This window comes from Anomaloglossus baeobatrachus, chromosome 4 (assembly GCF_048569485.1).
Source record: "Anomaloglossus baeobatrachus isolate aAnoBae1 chromosome 4, aAnoBae1.hap1, whole genome shotgun sequence".
Lineage (NCBI taxonomy): Eukaryota > Metazoa > Chordata > Amphibia > Anura > Aromobatidae > Anomaloglossus > Anomaloglossus baeobatrachus.
This window is the reverse complement of record NC_134356.1, coordinates 23,325,199-23,342,957: the sequence shown is the minus strand read 5'-3', so window position 1 is coordinate 23,342,957 and position 17,759 is coordinate 23,325,199. Positions and strand designations below refer to the sequence as shown.

The 17,759-nt window shown below is 41.9% G+C and overlaps 1 protein-coding gene across 1 annotated transcript in view; it reads left to right on the top strand.

Annotated features, from left to right (window-relative positions):
* Window positions 1-14,279, top strand: part of DGKI (diacylglycerol kinase iota) — a 197,162-nt gene extending 182,883 nt beyond the window's left edge. Inside the window, exons 28-31 of the mRNA XM_075343835.1 lie at window positions 1,337-1,457; window positions 9,371-9,407; window positions 11,340-11,439; window positions 13,387-14,279. Of these exons, the coding sequence (XP_075199950.1) occupies window positions 1,337-1,457; window positions 9,371-9,407; window positions 11,340-11,439; window positions 13,387-13,503 (375 nt within the window). The 3' untranslated portion in view covers window positions 13,504-14,279. The remainder of the gene's footprint in view (window positions 1-1,336; window positions 1,458-9,370; window positions 9,408-11,339; window positions 11,440-13,386) is intronic.
* Window positions 14,280-17,759: the final 3,480 nt, after the last annotated feature.

Here is a 17,759-nt window from a genome sequence, read left to right as displayed (position 1 = left end):
AGGGGGAGTGGAGCGAGCGATGATACTAGGGGGAGTGGAGCGAGCGGTGATACTAGGGGGAGTGGAGCGAGCGGTGATACTAGGGGGAGTGGAGCGAGCGGTGATACTAGGGGGAGTCTGAGCTCTCGGTATTTTTTTGACCAGGGCCAGATGTTACAAGTGTTTTTTTGTTTTTCTGTCCTATAAGTGGGGGTTTTGGCTTGATTTGCTGCCACCACTAGAGGGCGCCACGTACAGATCGCCCTCTAGTGGCAGAAATTTACAACCACATATGTGAACATGGCAATTTTTTTTATTTTTTTGTGATTTTTGCTTAATTTTGGCAGAAACTGGCACAACGTAAGAAGATATTTCTGGGCAGTTAGCTCAGTGCGCCCCTGCGATGAGGACACCCGCGCCCCTTTTGTACGAGGCTTGGCATCTTTCTGATATTCTGTACTTTCATACTTTCTCCGCTTGTTGTCAGTGAAGGCAGAGACGCAGAGCTCTGGGTAGAGGGGGAGCTTGACGTTTCCGTTCACTGACAGCAAGCAGAGGTCTTCACAAAGGTGAATAATCAAAACCTGAACCTATTAGAAAATGCTTGAATATTTCATCTGCCGGGGGTCTGACGTCAGGGGGTATAGCGGCTGCAGATGAGGGGGCAGGAGACAAATTTATCCCCCGCGATTCTCACCATTTGTTCACATGAAAGGCAGTTATGGCGAGAAGACGCAACCGGCCTCCCATAATTACGACTTCCATTCACACCAGTCTGTCAGTTTCCTACCTCCCATTATCACACTTGTGGGTCCGTCCATTATCGCGCCCGGTGGAGGATTCTTCGCCCTTTTCTTTCTGACCCTAAATTTCTTTTGATTGATGAAAATCCTTTTTCTATTTGAGTCCATTCACACAATGCGGTCGCCCAGTCGGGCTCCGCTGCAAAAAACCTCTTGTATTACATTTTCTGTTTTCTTCTGTGTCCCCATGATAACACTTCTTGACTGATCAGTGTTGTCATAGGGACATGGGCTCTGTATATTTCTCTCCGGTACCTGTCCTAGAGACATAGGAACTGCGTATTTCTCTCCGGTACATGTCCTAGAGACATGGGATCTGCGTATTTCTCTCCGGTACTTGTCCTAGAGACATGGGATCTGCGTATTTCTCTCCGGTACTTGTCCTAGAGACATAGGATCTGCGTATTTCTCTCCGGTACTTGTCATGGGACATGGGATCTGCGTATTTCTCTCCGGTACTTGTCATGGGACATAGGATCCAATATGGTGACACAACTTTTCTGACAAGAGGTGTACATTTTTTAGTAATTTTTTTTTGTTTTTTTTGTCCGCAGGTTACGGAGTGCTGTGAGAAAGGAGCACGGTTACGGATCCAGGGGCCGGTGCGCTGCTCTCTGCTCCACCTGGCAGCGCGGGCCGGGCACGCGGAGATCGTATCGTACATCCTGGAGAACGGTGAGTTGTAGACCACCATTATACCCCGGCAATTGCAGCATGATCGGGCAGAAAACTTCCAGATTCAACTCTGCTGCATCTGACACGCACGACTCTGCTACATCAGATAAACTCTGCTGCATCTGACACGCACAGCTCTGCTACATCAGGTAAACTGCTGCATCTGACACACACGGCTCTGCTACATCAGATAAACTCTGGTGCATCTGACACGCACAGCTCTGCTACATCAGGTAAACTCTGCTGCATCTGACATGCACAACTCTGCTACATCAGATAAACTCTGCTGCATCTGACACGCACAGCTCTGCTACATCAGATAAACTCTGCTGTATCTGACACGCATGGCTCTGCTACATCAGATAAACTCTGCTGCATCTGACACACATGGCTCTTTATCAGGTAAACTCTGCTGCATCTGACACACATGGCTCTGCTACATCAGATAAACTCTGCTGCATCTGACACGCTCGACTCTGCTACATCAGATAAACTCTGCTGCATCTGACACGCACGACTCTGCTACATCAGGTAAACTCTGCTGCATCTGACACGCACAGCTGTGCTACATCAGATAAACTCTGCTGCATCTGACACACATGGCTCTTTATCAGGTAAACTCTGCTGCATCTGACACACATGGCTCTGCTACATCAGATAAACTCTGCTGCATCTGACACGCTTGACTCTGCTACATCAGATAAACTCTGCTGCTTCTGTCACGCACGACTCTGCTACATCAGATAAACTCTGCTGCATCTGACACGCACGACTCTGCTACATCAGATAAACTCTGCTGCATCTGACACGCACAGCTCTGCTACATCAGATAAACTCTGCTGCATCTGACACGCATGGCTCTCATACATCAGATAAACTCAGCTGCATCTGACACGCACAGCTCTGCTACATCAGATAAACTCTGCTGTATCTGACACGCATGGCTCTGCTACATCAGATAAACTCTGCTGCATCTGACACACACGGCTCTGCTACATCAGGAAAACTCTGCTGCATCTGACACACACGGCTCTGCTACATTAGATAAACTCTGCTGCATCTGACACGCATGGCTCTGCTACATTAGATAAACTCTGCTGCATCTAACACGTGTGGCTCTGCTACATCAGAAAAACTCTACATCTAACACGTGTGGCTCTGCTACATCAGATAAACTCTGCTGCATCTGACACGCACGGCTCTGCTACATCAGATAAACTCTGCTGCATCTGACACTCACGGCTCTGCTACATCAGATAGACTCTGTTCTTCTCCATTTAGTGTATACAGCGCCATACACACCTAGCTCTGCTGCATAAGACCAAATCAGCTCTGCTATATCTGTAGGGTAAATGTTGTTGATACACTTAGCCTTTTTTATATGAGACTGGAAGGGTTAAGTTGAGTGCCGCCTGACCATGACCTCAGCCCCAGTCCCTGGCAGCCATCTTTTCTGGCGGTCTTTTCCCCGCCGCCCCTGTGTGCTGCGCCTTTGTATGCGCCTCCTCCCCCTCTCCGCTCTCTTTCTCAGCCCCGGCTGGTTTTGTCTCCCTTTCTCCTCTCTTTTTGCCTCTCCTCCTCCTTGTCTCCTGTGTGGGCACCCGCTGGGCGCTGACTGACAGCCTGGTAATGGCGTCTTCTCCATCGCTGCGGAGGAGATTTTGGGATGGGTCACTGCCGATGCCCGGGCGACGCTGCCCGAGATGTTTGGTGACGGATCCTCGTGGGGTCAGAGCCAAAATTATTCGAAAGCTTTAAGTGATCACGAGGAAGAAAAGAAATCACCACATATAAATAATAGCAGCACCGCTATATGTACCCGCTACCCAGCGATCTTACACACAAGCCAGATATATACTCCTATACTGACGCCTATACGCTCCATTCCTGTATATACTACTTCCACACTGACCTCCTATATACTCCATTCCCGTGTATATTTATATATGGACCTCCTATATACTCCATCCCCATATATATTATGGACCTCCTACCTACCCCATCCCCATATATATTTATATACGGATCTCCTTTAGACTCCATCACTGTATATATTTATATATGGACCTCCTATATACTCCATTCCCATATACAGTATATTGCTATATGGACGTCCTTTATACTCAATCCCTGTATATATTTATATACTGACCTCCTTTACAATCCATCCCCATATATATTTCTATATGGACCTCCTTTATACTCCATCCCTGTATATATTTCTATATGGACCTTATATCTACTCCATTCCCGTGTATATTTCTATATGGACCTCCTATCTACTCCATTCCCGTGTATATTTCTATATGGACCTCCTATATACTCCATCCCTGTATATATTTCTATATGGACCTCCTATCTACCCCATCCCCATATATATTTCTATATGGACCTCCTATATACTCCATCCCTGTATATATTTCTATATGGACCTCCTATATACCCCATGCCCGTATATATTTCTATATGGGCATCCTATATACTCCATCCCTGTATATATTTCTATATGGACCTCCTTTATACTCCATCCCCGTATATATTTCTATATGGACCTCCTTTATACTCCATCACTGTATATATTTATATATGGACCTCCTATATACTCCATCCCCATATATATTTCTATATGGACCTCCTTTATACTCCATCACTGTAAATATTTCTATACGGACCTCCTATATACTCCATCCCTGCATATACTCCTATACGGACCTCATATATACTCCATCCCTGTATATACTCCTTCTACATAGACGCCTATACGCTCCATCGTTGTGTATACATGGTGGAGTGTATAGGAGGTCCATACAGAAGCATCTACAATAACGGAGTGTAAAGAAGAGGAAACTGAGATGATACCAAAATCCAGGAGAAGATTTGGAGGAGGTCAGTAGAGAAGGAGAATATAAAAAGTAAAGGCGTATGTAAGAGGTCAGTACAGGAGGAGTATATACTGTACATTGATGTAGTGTATAGTCGCACAGTATACAAGGAGTATATACTATACACAACGATCTCTCCCATATTTTATTCTTTCTATGCAGTCTTGTGCTATAATACTCCAGTATATATTCTTTCTATACTGGAGCCTCCAGAGATATTAGATGGGAAGAAATTGACTATTATTAAAAACTGGTAAAATGACTGCACATCCCTGGAACTAGTGACATCATCACTCCCATCACTGTGATGTCACTTTTGATTCTTAGTCATTCAAATGGCTAATCCATCAAAATGGTTTATACTCCGCCTGTTCTGACCTCCACTACACTTTTCCCCGTATCCTGTCCATTTCCTCTTCTATGTTGACCAACCCTTTTCTATACCACTCTGTGCATAACGATGTGTGCCACATTATGTCCAGGACATATTCTCTCTGTACCGGTGTGCCTCCTCAGATGATAGATGGGAAGCACTTGCCAATTTTTTAGGACTGGTGCAGGGACTACCGGGAACTGGAGCAAATGAGATAATCACTCCGTACACTACGATGTCACCTAATGTGATTGTTTTGTCATTCGAGTGACTAGTTGATCCAAAAACAGTAGTAGAATGGAAAGTATCGTAGTGGCCACCTTAGATGGGACCATTGTCTGTGTTGGGTAGAAGGGTCTCTCAGGCGTCCTTCACCAGGTTCTTGGCCACTTGCCCGTTTACAATAATAAAAGGCAGGATTTTTTTTGTTCCAAGTTATGCCCCAAAAAGACCTCAGATAAAACAACCCTCAGTTGGTGTTTTTCAGAGATCTTCTCAGAAATCTCTTAAATAAATAAGATTTATCAAGAGTTCTTCTGATCGATAGCCGGCTGCGCTGCGTCTTTGAAGAACCGTCAGGAAAGGCAAGTTCTGTTCACTCCGGACATCAACCGCAAAGATCCTACGATTCCTCCTTCTCTAAATAGTCAATTATTACCTGGGACGCTGGTTTCTCCATTTCCCGTTTTGTGAGGCCTTCAGCCCCTTAAAGTCTTGGTTGTAATCCCTCGGGTAGATCAGTGTCAGCAATTACGGAGGGCTCGCCTCCAGGAACAAGGAAAATCCAGGAGATCTTTTGTTTTGTTTTGTGTTTTTTTTTCTCTTAAAGATTAACATTAGAATAGATCATTGAGGGGCAAAGAGCATTGGAGCCCCCCTCTGAGTCTAGTACCGGGGCCCTCAATTAATTATTTATGCACAGTAATCTCAGGACTCCTCATTATTAACTTCAATTAAGTGGTTCTTTTCCATCATCCCAACCATGAGATTCATGTTTACGTTGTGGTGAAGATGTTTTCGAATGTTACGGAATTGGCACTCTGAAGATTCTTCATTGTATTCGGATATATTGAGGATTTTGACTTCTAACATCTGTAGGATGGACTTCTCGAGACCATTGTTACTTCTTTCCGACTTTCTGAGCTCCTCAGTGGCATATACCTGATCTCTTTGAGCATTTCTATTGATTTTATTTTCATCCTCTTGGGTTTTTCAAGCCTAATTGTCTTCTCCATTGAGTTGGGTCTTCCTAAAGTGGACCCATATAATCAATCTTTGAGGGAAGGTGGTGGCTTGATTGGTCAAGTCTTTCTTTACCTGCTTGTTTGCCTTGGCACCTTTGGTCCTCTAAACACTGATCATATTATTATCTAGGGTTTTGACTCTTCTAACAGTCATGGGATGGACTTCTTGAGACCAGTGTTGGTTCTGTTGGACTCTGAGCTTCTCAGTGCTATCATCTTGATCTCTTTGTTCTAATAATTTTTCTTCTTTTAAGCCTAATTTTCTTCTATGTTGAGTTAGGTCCTCTTAATGTAGACCCAGAGAGTTAGTATTCATGGGGAAGTGGTAGCGTGATTGATGGAGTAGTTAATTGTTGGATTTTCTTACTTTCCAAATATTAGGATGGACTTCTCAAGACCATTTTTGGTTCTGTTTGGTTTTCTTTTTTTATTATTATTATTATTATTATTATTTTCATCCTCTTGAGTCTTTTGATACCTAATTGTCTTCTCCTTCCAGTTGGGTCTTCCTTGTCGATTCAGTCTTCAAACGGAAAAAGTGGCTTGATTGGTCAAATGGATTATTTTTTGGTTTTCCTTACTACCCTTGGTACTATGAACACTTCATCATATTAGTATCTGTTTAGGGTTTTGACTTCTAACAACTATGGGGTAGACGTCTTGAGAGCATTGTTGGTTTTGTTTGGCTCTGAGCTTGCCATTGTCATCATCTATCTTCACCTCCTTATTTTCCTTGCATATCCTAGTCCCCCTAAATCCTCATTGATCCCTACTGTCTCCCTCTCTATCTGCTATCTATCTATCTGTCTATCCCTCTATCTATCTATCTATCTATCCCTCTATCTGCTATCTATATCTGTCTGTCTGTCTATCTATCTATCTATCCCTCTATCTATCTATCTATCTATCTATCCCTCTATCTATCTATCCCTCTATCTATCCCCTGTTTTTGCACAGCTATCTTTCTACCCCAATCCTACTCCATCTGTCTGACCATTTTGTCCCCAAGGACAGCTGTGTCCTCCCAATTGAGTTGCAGCCCATCCCTACCGTAGAGTCTGTAGCCAACAGAGAAGTCGGCCCAGGTCTCCATGAACCCAAACCCTTCCTTCCTCCGCCAACTTCTGAGCTACTTATTTATCTTCCTAAGCTCCTGCTGTCTTTCTAGTGATGCTTGTGGCACCGGTAGTATTTCTGAAAACACCACTTTAGAGGTACTGGACTTCAGCTTCTCTCCTAGTTCCTTGTAATCGTTTTTAGAATCATAGAATCATAGAATGGTAGAGTTGGAAGGGACCTCAAGGGCCATCGTGTCCAACCCCCTGCAAGTGCAGGCTTTCCTAAATCATCCAAGCTATATGTTTATCCAGTTTCTGATTTTTGAAGGACCTTCCACCTCTCTCTGACTTAGTCACTGGTACAAAGGTGCACAATAAGTGCTGGTATTTCCCCAGCCCCACCCGAAATCTGTCTATCCAATCCATAATATGCCAAACCCGAGCACTCGGCGGACAACACGTTTTTCTACATTCGTAGTCTCAGCGGCAGATGACCCTGTCTGTCCGTCTAATTATAGAGTCCCCGACCACTATCATCTGTCTGGCCTTTGCTGCTCTCCTATTTCCCTGGTTGCTAGAAGCAATGTCCTGCTGTAGTGATCCTAGTTCTGTGCCTGCTGCCCTCACATCAGCCACACTGGCAGATTGACTAGGTTAGCCAAATCAGGACTAGGCTCCCCGACACTTTCCTCTTTTACCCCTTCTTCTAATTGTTACCCAGCTACCTACTTGTGGGTCCTGACCTTCCCCACCTCCAACTTTCTCCATATCGCTGACCCCAGCCAGAGCCGCTGAGTGAGTTCAGCAGCCCTCACTCAGGACTCACTAGAACTTATAGTTCTCTAACCGGAAAGTAACAGATGTGGCTGCTACAAACACCTAAATGACCTGACCCTTAAATCAAAAAAATCTCAAGATTCCCCCCCCCCTTTTTTTCCTATTTCCATCAAAAAATATTTTTTCATCCACTTGGGTCTTTCAGGCCTAGTTATCTTCTCTATTAAGTTGGGTCTTCACAATGTAGACCCAGAGAGGGGAAGTGGGGGCTTGATTGGTCAAGTGATTACTCTTTGGCCTTCCTTAACACCTTTGGTACTTTGACAACACTTCATTATATTAGTATCTACTTAGGGTTTTGACTTCTCAAACAATTATTGGATGGATTTCTCGAGAACATTGTTGGTTCTGCTTGGTTTTCTCATGATATCCGTGATCATTTCTATCCGTTTTTTCTTTTTATTCTCTTCGATCCTTTAAGCTTATTTGTTTTATTCATTGTATTGGGTCTTTCTAATATAGACCCAGAGATTCAGGTTTCGAGGGGATGTGGTGGCTTGATTGGTCAAATGGTTAATGTTGGTTTAATTTCCACCTTTGGTACTTTGAAGACTGGTCAAATTAGGATATTTTTAGGGTTTTGACTTCTCTGACAGCCATAGAATGGACTTCTCGAAACTTTGTTGGTTCTGTTTCACTCCTGGAGCTTCTCAGTGGTATAGTGTTGATTTCTCATTTCTATCGATCCTTCTTCTTTCAAGCCTAATTTTCTTCTGCATTGAGTTGGGTCTTCTTAATGTAGACCCAGAGATTCACTCTTTGTGGGGAAGTGGTAGCTAGGTTGGTCAAGGTTTTATTGCCATCCTTAGTACTCTAAACACCCTTCATAATATTAGGATGAACTACTCAAGACTATTTTTGTTGTGTTTGGCTCTTGGAAATTGTCAGTAGCATTGTCATGATGTCCATGGTCGTTTCTATCACTTATTTTTTCATCTTCTCATCCTTATTTGGTCTTTCGAGCCTAATTCTCTTCTCCATTGAGTTGGGTCTTCTTGAAGAGCTTCAGTCTTCGATGGAAAGTGATGGTGTGATTGGTCAAATGGTTTCTTGTTTGTTCTCGTTGGCACTCAGAACATTATTCATCATATTAGTATCTATTTAAGGTTTTGCCTTCTAACAGCCATGGAAGGGACTTCTGGAGATCATTGTTTGTTCTGTTTGGCTCTCACAGCTTCTCGGCAGGATTTGTGATCTTATAGATCCCTATTTTTGCTCTTTCAAGCATAATTTTCCTTATAATTTTAGGTTTTCTTCTCTTGACTTACGGTTTTAAGTGGAAGACTATCAAACCTGAGCAAAAGGAAACAAGTCAGCAAATGTTCATAGCAAGGACCATTGTGGTTTTCTGTCTTAACTTTTTAAGTCTCTGCCTTCTCAGAAATCCTCAATGTTCCTTACAGCCCAATCCTCAAATATGTGCCCGGGTGACCTTGGTTATGACGAAGCCTGACATGCTGTAAAATGGAGTTTTCCTTTAAATTCTGATTCCCATCTTTTTCTGACTCTTTCCCTTTAGGACCTGAGGATCTACTGGACATGGTCGACAGAACCACGTAAGTTTATTGGGAGACGTCTCCTCTCTTGGTCAATTTGATTAATTTTGGCTTCTTGGAAAAATTAAAAAAAAAATTGTTCCCTCACAAAAAAAGGTAAAATTTTCTGGTAAACCTTCCACAAACAATGTAAGTTAGTGTTACAAAGTCTAACAAGGGTAAGGATAGTCAGAGTCAACAGGGGCTGTCTAGGAGGATGTAGCAAAAAGGAAATCAGCAGAATTATGAATGCAGCTCTGGATGGATGGATTTTAGCTAACTCTTGATTTTCTATCCTTTTTGTACACAAGACACACAGTCATGGCCGAAAGTGTTGGCACCCTTGAAATTGTTCCAGAAAAGGAAGTATTTCTGCCAGAAAATTATTGCAATTACACACGTTTTTTTTTTCCTTTTTGTGTATTGCAACAACATAAGAAAAGAAGGCAAATTGGACATCATTTTACACAAAACCCCAAAAATGAGCCAGATAAAATTGTTGGCACCTTTCCAAAATTGTGGATAAACAACTGTGCTTCAACTATGTGATGCTCGTTAAAACATACCTCTGGCTTGTAACAGGTGTGGGCAATATGGAAACCACATCTGAAATCAGATAAAAAGGGGGAGAAGTTGGCTCAATCTTTGCATTGTGTGTCTGTGTGCCACACTAAGCATGGAAAACAGAAAGAGAAGAAGAGAACGGTCTGAGAACGTGAGAACCAAAATTGTTGAAAAACATTTCAAAAGGTTTCAAGTTCATCTCCAGAGATCTTGATGTTCCTTTGTTCATGATGTGCAACATAACAAGAAGTTTACAACTCATGACACTGTAACTTATTTCCCTGGACGTGGATGGTAGAGAAAAATTGATGAAAGGTTGCAATGCAGGCTAGTCCGAATGGTGGATAAGCCCCAATCAAGTTCCATAGAAATACAAGCTGTCCTGTAGGCTCAGGTGTCATCAGTGTCAGCGCAGACTATCAGTCCACATCTGATTGAAATAAAATGCTATGTGGGAGACCCAGGAAAAACCCCACTGCTGACAGAGAGACATAAAAAAGCCAAAATATACATGAGTAACCTAAATCGTTCTGGGAAGTGTCTTGTGGACAGATGAGACCAAGATAGACGTTTTGGTAAAGTGCATCATTCTACTGTTTACCCAAAACATAATGAGGCCTACAAAGAAAAGAGCACAGCACCTACAATCAGGTATGGTGGAGGTCAGAGATTTTTGGGGTTGTTTTGATGCCTCTGGCACTGAGGGTCTTGACTTTGTGCAAGACATCATGAAATCTGAAGATTACCAAAGGATTTTGGGTGGCAATGTAGTGCCCAGTGTCAGAAACCCGGGTTTGCGTCCTAGGTCATGGGTCTTCCAGCAGGACAATGACCCCAAACACTTCAAAAAGCCCCAGAAATGGATGGAAACAAAGCGCTGGAGAGTTGTGAAGTGGCAGCAATGAGTCTTGATGTAAATCCCATTGACATCTGTGGAGAGATCTTATAATTACTGTTGGGAGAAGAGAAGAGGAGAGAAGATGCCTTCAAATATGAGAGACCTGGAGCAGATTATAAAGAAGAGTCCGAAATTCCAGGTGAGAGGAGGAAGAAGCTGTGGACGGTTCTAGGAAGCGACTGATTGCAGTTATTTATCCAAAGGGTAAAGGGCGAGGAACCAAATATTAAGTTGAGAGGGACAACAATATTGTTTTACCCATTTTTGGTGTTTTGTGTGAAATTTTGTCCAATCTGCCTTTTATCTGTTTTTTTTGTGTTGTTCCCATACTCAGAAATAAAATAAACATGTATAATTGCAATAATTATCTGGGACAGATACCTAATCACAATTTCAAGGGCTTCAACACTTTTGGCCATGACTGTACATGGACATTGACCGGCTGTATGACCTTACACAACGTGCTCTCACTTTGATGTGTCTTTTTTCAGAGGAGAGACGGCGTTGCACAAAGCTGCTTTCCAGGGACACCGGCATGTTTGCCAAATTCTCGTGGATGCCGGTGCCTGTTTGTCGAAGAGAGATTATAAGGTAAATCGTCAGCTTTTATTATGTATTTAAGGCTTCTGAGTTATTGCACACGTTATGTCTTAAAAAAGACTAAAAACCCTAAAGAAAAGACAAGATGATGTCTGTTAGGAAGATGACGTGTGGAGAGAATTAGCCCAACGGTTTCTTACTCCATCAGTCTGTAGACTTAGAAGAAGACCTCATAGTTGACCTGGTGGATCTATGTGGTTGGCCCAACGAGAGCTCAGTCCATCTCCTGTTATGTGGCCCTCAATTAATGTTTCCAAAACTTTCCTGCTCTCACGTCTTTACTTTTTACACCCAACTCTTTCTTCCTTCACTTCTTCTAGTTGAGGAACTTTGGAGCTGGAAGCCGATAACCTAGCTGCTTTTAGCCTAACAGTGGTCATCATTGAGAGACAGTCAGAGACAAAGACATAGAGAGACAGCAAGAGATGGATAGAGACAGAGAGAGAGACAGAGCGACACAGAAAGAGAGAGAGACAGAGAGACAGAGAGAGAAACAGAGAGAGAGAGATATAGAGAGACAGAAAGAGAGGCAGACAGGGAAAGAGAGACAGAGAGAGAAACAGAGAGAGAGACAGAAAGAGAGGCAGACAGGGAAAGAGAGAGAGAGACAGACACAGAGAGGCAGACAAAGACCTAGAGAGACAGCAAGAGATGGATAGAGACAGAGAGAGACAGGGAGAGAGACAGAAAGAGAGATAGAGAGACAGAAAGAGAGGCAGACAGGGAAAGAGAGACAGAGAGAGAGACGGATAGACACAGCGAGACAGAGAGAGGCAGACAAAGACCTAGAGAGACAGCAAGAGATGGATAGAGACAGAGAGAGAGACAGAAAGAGAGGCAGAGATAGAGAGACAGAAAGAGAGGCAGAGATAGAGAGACAGAAAGAGAGGCAGACAGGGAAAGAGAGAGACAGAGAGAGACAGATAGACACAGCGAGACAGAGAGAGGCAGACAGAGAGGCATTCAGAGACAAAGACATAGAGAGATAGCAAGAGATGGATAGAGACAGAGAGAGACAGACAGGGAAAGAGAGACAGAGAGAGAGACGGATAGACACAGCGAGACAGAGAGAGGCAGACAAAGACACAGAGAGACAGCAAGAGATGGATAGAGACAGAGAGAGACAGACAGGGAGAGAGAGAAACAGAGATGGATAGAGAGAGCGAGACAGAGAGAGAGAGAGAGAGGCAGACAGGGAAAGAGAGAGACAGAGATAGAGACAGCGAGAGGCTGATAGAGACAGAGCGAGACAGAGAGAGAAAGAGGCAGACAGGGAAAGAGAGAGACACAGAGAGACAGATAGAGACAGAGTGAGATACAGAGAGAGGCAGACAGGGAACGAGACAGACAGAAAAAGACAGAGAGTGGGAGACAAAGACACAGAGAGCGATGGATAGAGACAGACAGAGAGAGACAGAGAGAGGGAGACAGGGAAAGAGACAGAGATAGAGAAACAGACAGAAATAGCAAGAGATAGAGAGGCAGACAGGGAGAGAGACAGACAGAGACAGAGAGTGGGAGACAGTGTGAGAGACATAAAGAGAGACAAACAGACAGAGAGGGAACTACAGCTAGTATATACTGTGTGTGTGTGTGTGTGTGTGTATATATATATATATATATATATTTATTTTGGGTGAACGTTGGACAAAAAGACACTTTTCAACTGATCGTCTTTGTGTTAAACTTTACAATGTGTAATGTGCTTAGTGAGACAACCTTTTAGGAACTGCAATGGGCCACCACCGCGCCACTGCACAGGTTATGACACTTATACCATTACTACATTGGAGGACTTGCAGCTTTTCCTTCCCAAATAATGGCCAGTGAAGATTCTTATAAAATTAGTAAAATTCTCTTCAGTTGGACCAAAATTCTAATAAATTTTATGCCGTTGACCGCCTCTTGTGACTCAACTTTGGTTTTTGATTTCCACAGGGACAAACCCCGTTGGACATAGCCCAAAATACGGCAGACTCCGAACTTGCATCTTACTTGGAGACTTGTCAAGCGAAGCAACTTCTTTCCAACGACGACCTGGAGACAGCGGTTTGACGAGGTCACCATACGGCACAAACCAGTTTGGAAAAAGAGAAGAGACCCGTGTAGCCGAAAGGTTCCTGGAGGAGGAAACTGGTCGGAAGTGGCACCCCTTTCCAGTCTCGGGTGCACTTTCCAGTTTCTCAAGGGCTAAAGAGATTTGCCACGGAACTGCCACTCACTCGTTGAGGATTGTCGAAAGTTGGGGGTGAAGGATGGCAGAGGTGGGGCCGAGCCCTCGCCCCATGAGGAACCCTCCCTCTCTTTCTCTGTGTATTCCGACAAGACGCATGATCCCGTCCATTGTCTTATCTCCTCACATTGGTCAGACCTATCCCGGCCCGGTCAAAAGGGAGGACTCGCGGGGCCGGCACAGTGTTATCAACCTCACAGCTGTTATTTAAGTTTTTTATTTTTATTTTTTTTTTTCAGTATCTGCAAAGCCAGCTCATTAAAGAGAGACTGAAACTTACAACAAATGAGTGCGGTGACGTCCGGGCACAGATTATAATTTATTCATCATATGGAGAGTCGACATAATATATTAATATATCATTATTTTTTTTAATGAGAAGATCCACACGACCTAAAATACCGTATAACTATACCACACAAGAAAACATCCTGTCACATCCACAAATATATAGATATATATATCGGCGCTCATATACCATGACATATCCTGTGATGTTTGATTTGTAACATTATTACATAGATCGTTGCAAACTACTGTTCTCTGTCAGACATTTTAGGTTAATAAAGTCTAAATAAAGTGTCCTTTTATTAAAAAATACCCTTCATCTACACCTCAGTCATTATATCCTGGTATATAGGGGCAGTATTATAGCAGTTATATTCTTGTACATAGGGGGCAGTATTATAGTAGTTATATTCTTGTACATAGGGGCAGTATTATAGTAGTTATATTCTTGTACATAGGGGCAGTATTATAGTAGTTATATTCTTGTACATAGGGGGCAGTAATATAGTAGTTATATTCCTGTACATAGGGGGCAGTATTATAGTAGTTATATTCTTGTACATAGGGGGCAGTATTATAGTAGTTATATTCTTGTACATAGGGGCAGTATTATAGTAGTTATATTCTTGTACATAGGGGGCAGTATTATAGTAGTTATATTCTTGTACATAGGGGGCAGTAATATAGTAGTTATATTCCTGTACATAGGGGGCAGTATTATAGTAGTTATATTCTTGTACATAGGGGGCAGTATTATAGTAGTTATATTCTTGTACATAGGGGCAGTATTATAGTAGTTATATTCTTGTACATAGGGGCCGTAATATAGTATTTATATTCTTGTATATAGGGGCAGTATTATAGTAGTTATATTCTAGTACATAGGAGCAGTATTATAGTAGTTATATTCTTGTACATAGGATTCGTATTATAATAGTTATATTCTTGTACATAGGGGGCAGTATTATATTAGATATATTCTTGTACATAGGAGCAGTATTATAGTAGTTATATTCCTGTACATAGGGGGCAGTATTATAGTAGTTATATTCTTGTACATAGGGGCAGTATTATATTAGATATATTCTTGTACATAGGAGCAGTATTATAGTAGTTATATTCCTGTACATAGGGGGCAGTATTATAGTAGTTATATTCTGGTACATAGGGGCAGTATTATAGTAGTTATATTCCTGTACATAGGGGGCAGTATTATAGTAGTTATATTCTTGTACATAGGGGCAGTATTATAGTAGTTATATTCCTGTACATAGGGGGCAGTATTATAGTAGTTATATTCTGGTACATAGGGGCAGTATTATATTAGATATATTCTTGTACATAGGAGCAGTATTATAGTAGTTATATTCTTGTACATAGGGGCAGTATTATAGTAGTTATATTCCTGTACATAGGGGGCAGTATTATAGTAGTTATATTCTGGTACATAGGGGGCAGTATTATAGTAGTTATATTCTTGTACATAGGGGCAGTATTATATTAGATATATTCTTGTACATAGGAGCAGTATTATAGTAGTTATATTCTTGTACATAGGGGCAGTATTATATTAGATATATTCTAGTACATAGGAGCAGTATTATAGTAGTTATATTCTTGTACATAGGGGCAGTATTATAGTAGTTATATTCTTGTACATAGGGGCAGTATTATAGTAGTTATATTCTTGTACATAGGGGCAGTATTATAGTAGTTATATTCTTGTACATAGGGGGCAGTATTATAGTAGTTATATTCTTGTACATAGGGGCAGTATTATATTAGATATATTCTTGTACATACGGTAGGAGCAGTATTATAGTAGTTATATTCTTGTACATAGGGGCAGTATTATATTAGATATATTCTAGTACATAGGAGCAGTATTATAGTAGTTATATTCTTGTACATAGGGGCAGTATTATAGTAGTTATATTCTTGTACATAGGGGCAGTATTATAGTAGTTATATTCCTGTACATAGGGGGCAGTATTATAGTAGTTATATTCTTGTACATAGGGGCAGTATTATAGTAGTTATATTCTTGTACATAGGGGCAGTATTATAGTAGTTATATTCTTGTACATAGGGGGAAGTATTATAGTAGTTATATTCTTGTACATAGGAGCAGTATTATAGTAGTTATATTCTTGTACATAGGGGCAGTATTATAGTAGTTATATTCTTGTACATAGGGGCAGTATTATAGTAGTTATATTCTTGTACATAGGGGCAGTATTATAGTAGTTATATTCTTGTACATAGGGGCAGTATTATAGTAGTTATATTCTTGTACATAGGGGCAGTATTATAGTAGTTATATTCTTGTACATAGGGGCAGTATTATAGTAGTTATATTCTTGTACATAGGTGCAGTATTATAGTAGTTATATTCTTGTACATAGGGGCAGTATTATAGTAGTTATATTCTTGTACATAGGGGGAAGTATTATAGTAGTTATATTCTTGTACATAGGAGCAGTATTATAGTAGTTATATTCTTGTACATAGGGGCAGTATTATAGTAGTTATATTCTTGTACATAGTGGGCAGTATTATAGTAGTTATATTCTTGTACATAGGGGGCAGTATTATAGTAGTTATATTCTTGTACATAGGGGCAGTATTATAGTAGTTATATTCTTGTACATAGGGGCAGTATTATAGTAGTTATATTCTTGTACATAGGGGCAGTATTATAGTAGTTATATTCTTGTACATAGGGGCCGTATTATAGTAGTTATATTCTTGTACATAGGGGCAGTATTATAGTAGTTATATTCTTGTACATAGGAGCAGTATTATAGTAGTTATATTCCTGTACATAGGGGGCAGTATTATAGTAGTTATATTCTTGTACATAGGAGCAGTATTATAGTAGTTATATTCTTGTACATAGGGGCAGTATTATAGTAGTTATATTCTTGTACATAGGGGCAGTATTATAGTAGTTATATTCTTGTACATAGGGGCAGTATTATAGTAGTTATATTGTTGTACATAGGGGCAGTATTATAGTAGTTATATTCTTGTACATAGGAGCAGTATTAAGGCTACTTTACACACTGCGATATCGCTCCCGATATCGCTAGTGTGGGTACCCGCCCCCATCTGTTGCGCGACACGGGCAAATCGCTGCCCGTGCCGCACAACATCGCCCAGACCCGTCACACATACTTACCTGCCCGGCGACGTCGCTGTGACCGGCGAACCGCCTCCTCTCTAAGGGGGCGGTCCGTGCGGCGTCACAGCGACGTCACTGAGCGGCCGCCCAATAGAAGCGGAGGGGCGGAGATGAGCGGGACGTAACATCCCGCCCACCTCCTTCCTTCCTCATAGCGGCCGGGAGGCAGGTAAGGAGAGCTTCCTCGTTCCTGCGGTGTCACACGGAGCGATGTGTGCTGCCGCAGGAGCGACGAACTACATCGTTACTGCTGCAGTAACGATAATCGAGAATGGACCCCCATGTCACCGATGAGCGATTTTGCACGTTTTTGCAACGATGCAAAATCGCTCATCGGTGTCACACGCAGCAACATCGCTAATGCGGCCGAATGTGCGTCACAAATTCCGTGACCCCAACGACTCCGCATTAGCGATGTCGCAGCGTGTAAAGCCCCCTTTATAGTAGTTATATTCTTGTACATAGGGACAGTATTATAATGGCGTGTGATCTACATAGAGGGCAGTAATATTTATCCTGAGTCAGTTTTTATGATATTCAGCATAACTTGGAATAACGGGTAAAACACCAGATGCCACAGTCACGTCTTGTGATGTTGATGACTTT